We start from the raw sequence: 3,093 nt of genomic DNA on the forward strand, positions 1-3,093 counted from the left end.
TCTCAGTTGGTCTTTTGATTATGATTATGTCACTTTTAGCCAAAATCAAAAGGCCTGTATCATGTTATGAAGGTGTAATTTTTGCAGTGCAGCAGAAGTTAATCACAAATTTGTGTATTTTTTCTATATAGTGTCATTGCCATTTTGTAGTGCTTTGTAGAATCTGCAATTCAAAAAATAAGTGACCAAGAAATTTCCCAGAAGTCTTTGGGTGCATCAATGGTCACTACATTGGCAAATATAAACCACAATGCATTGTATTTGAACAATTTTTGAAAAAAAAAAAAAAATCGGTTTAAATGTAATTTTTTAATAAACTATCAACGCTGTCATCATCAGAACAAAGAGAATTCATAAATAGATGTTGTAAAATACTCGTATTAATTAACTGACTAATCAATGACGAATTAACAAAAAAAATAAATAAAAAAACTAAAAGTAGTGAGCGTAGTGTTCAAATTACTTTTAAAATAGTGCACTTTGATAGTCCTGCACTTTATACTTTTTTACTAGTCAATGATTTGGGTGGGAATTCAAAAATAGCCTTTAACAATAAGTCATAAATATACAACTTTATTCTTGTAATTTAACAGTTACGACTTTTTTCTCATAAACTTACAAGATTTAAAATCGTTTTTAAAAAAAACAAAGTTTTTGCAAACTGGATACTCTGTCGTACTGCCTCTCTTGTAACTATATTCTTTTTATTCTTGTCTTTTGCCAGCCCACAGCTGAAAATACAATTTTTTTTCTTAATGTCTTTCCTGTATAAATACAGGTTACATAAATAAATACATTAAAAAAACTAAATAAAACCAATATAAAGTTTTTTGTACATGGCCATAAATAATTCGTATTTGTAACTTGCTACGGAGAAGTCTCTACATACTTCCAAAGAAGTTTTACCTTCAAATAATATCTTTTGCAGTATTTGGAACAGGCTTAAATAGTGTTTTGCCTTGTGGAGAGCTGGGATCATTTTGATCTCATTAGCATATATTAGCCCATCTCTGTTTATTATACTGTAACCATTTTTCCACAATCTTTGGTGATCTAATTGATTTTTCACATCATTAAAACAAGAGTTTCGTCATATTTATAGCAAGTCACTATAAAAAGCTTATACACAGAGTGGGATTTTTTTATAAGCAATCTGTGACCTGTTTAGTTGTTGCTTTTGCTTAATTGGTGATTTTTTTTTGCTGGTGCGAACTTCCTCTAAAGATGATACAGCATCTCTGACATGTCATGATTAATGGCTTCTTGTGCCGCAATAACACCCATCTGTATCCAATGGGCAGATGGAGATAAAGCACTCAGTGATTAATTTTCATTATAATTCAATTTTCAAAACACCAATTGCAATTTTCCAGTGCAGCCATTTAGCCGCTTAATGTATTCAGTGGTTACTTTTCTCACTGTTGCCGTCTTATTGCTGAATAATTAGTGGATCAGACAGGAAGAGGTTTGCAAACAGCAACAGCCTCCTCACTGCAACAGTTTTCTGCTTCACTGTGTAGAAAGTAGGGGATGCTATTTATAACATAAAGGTGAACTTTTTACAGTCTTTTCAATAATTAATTGCTTCCATTCATCTTTGTCTGCTTGTGTTCTACTAACGCTCTCCCTCTTGTTTTTGCAGCGGCTTCTCTGACAGCCTCATTCAAGACATCATCTGCACCTATCTGGTGTTACCCAACCGCGTCACGGTGCCACTGGTCAGCGAAATGGAACTGGCCAAGCTCCGCTTCCCGGTGCCAAAGGTGCAAACGAAATTTTGAATATTTTCAGTGGGAAAAATGACCTTCTGTTCTGTGCTTTGTGCAGAAGCAGCCGGGGGACACATGGTTGTAACATCAAAGCCTGTTATAGTGTTCAAATCTCCTGGGGTGGCATGTTGAGGTGTACTTTCTTTCATCCTTTCCTTAAAAAAAAAAAAAAACTCCTGTGCTGAAACTTTATAAAAGAAGATATCACAGCAAAAAAGAAATGATTAAAATGACGTGGGTTAAGGACGTGTCACTAAAACTGATATCCATGGCAACAAGAAAATAAAAATGTACAGTTTAGACTACATTCTTCAGTATTTTGGCCAATTAAAAAAAACGATATATATTAAAAGGAGAGTTTTCATTATTAGTTTTCAAGTTTTTCTGCAAGTTTTTACGTTTTCTGTTGTTTATAATGACGTAGGATTGACACCGACTCCTCATTAGTTTAGTTTTAATTTAAATTTAACGTGAACTATTTAAAAAAGTTGAGAAATTTTAGGTTTAAAACATAAATAAGAGTGATGACACATAAATGGGAACATTTGGAACATTTTATGTAGTTTAGTGGGGGTTCGCTTGTTTTTTTAAAACATTTTTCACATTGTTTTGACGTTTTGTGTTTGGATTTATACAATTTTCTCGTAACACTTTATAATAAGATTCCATAACAAGCTTTATAAGCACATTAACAAAAAATATTAATATATTTATAGTGTGTTAGTTGGACATTAATTAGCACAAAAAGACAAATAAGGTTTATTATTCTTAGTAAGAATTATTAACACCTAAAATAATATAATTGTCTACAAAGACCATATTAATAAACTGCTAATAAGCTTAACAAATGTATTAACTATCTTTGTCAACATTATATTGATTTTTTTTGCAGCACCTCATCTAAGCTGTTACCAATTTTCTTTTATAAATCCTTGTTATAAAACATAAATCTAAATTTATGTTATTTTTGCTGTTAAAAATGGCTCAGAATTGAGATTTTTGTACAGTTTTAAGGTTTGTTATGGAATTATTGTGTAATAAACAGAAAAAAAAGAAGCTGGGGTTGGTTCGAACAGGATGGGTTTAAGTATTGCCACAAAAAGCAAACTACCTAAGTTTAAAACTCAAAATGAACTAATGCAAAAATCAGATTCATCAAACTGTATTTAGACATATTAAAGATGTTTAAATGTATAGCAATCATCAATACCAAGCTAAGTGTTTATTTATATATATAAAAAAAGGTTTTATGTGAAAAAAGTTGGAACACTTAGAATTGGACAAAAAGAAAATGGTGTTTTTTAATGTTTTTTAACATGTTTTA

The 3,093-nt window shown here is 31.1% G+C and overlaps 1 protein-coding gene across 3 annotated transcripts in view; it reads left to right on the forward strand.

Annotated features, from left to right (window-relative positions):
* esyt2b (extended synaptotagmin-like protein 2b) overlaps window positions 1–3,093 on the forward strand; it is a 43,660-nt gene that overhangs the window by 21,425 nt on the left and 19,142 nt on the right. For all 3 annotated transcript variants that reach the window (XM_024280239.2, XM_024280240.2, XM_024280242.2), the window contains exon 8: window positions 1,643–1,763. In XM_024280239.2, the coding sequence (XP_024136007.1) occupies window positions 1,643–1,763 (121 nt within the window). The remainder of the gene's footprint in view (window positions 1–1,642; window positions 1,764–3,093) is intronic.

This window comes from Oryzias melastigma, linkage group LG20, assembly GCF_002922805.2.
Source record: "Oryzias melastigma strain HK-1 linkage group LG20, ASM292280v2, whole genome shotgun sequence".
Classification (NCBI taxonomy): domain Eukaryota; kingdom Metazoa; phylum Chordata; class Actinopteri; order Beloniformes; family Adrianichthyidae; genus Oryzias; species Oryzias melastigma.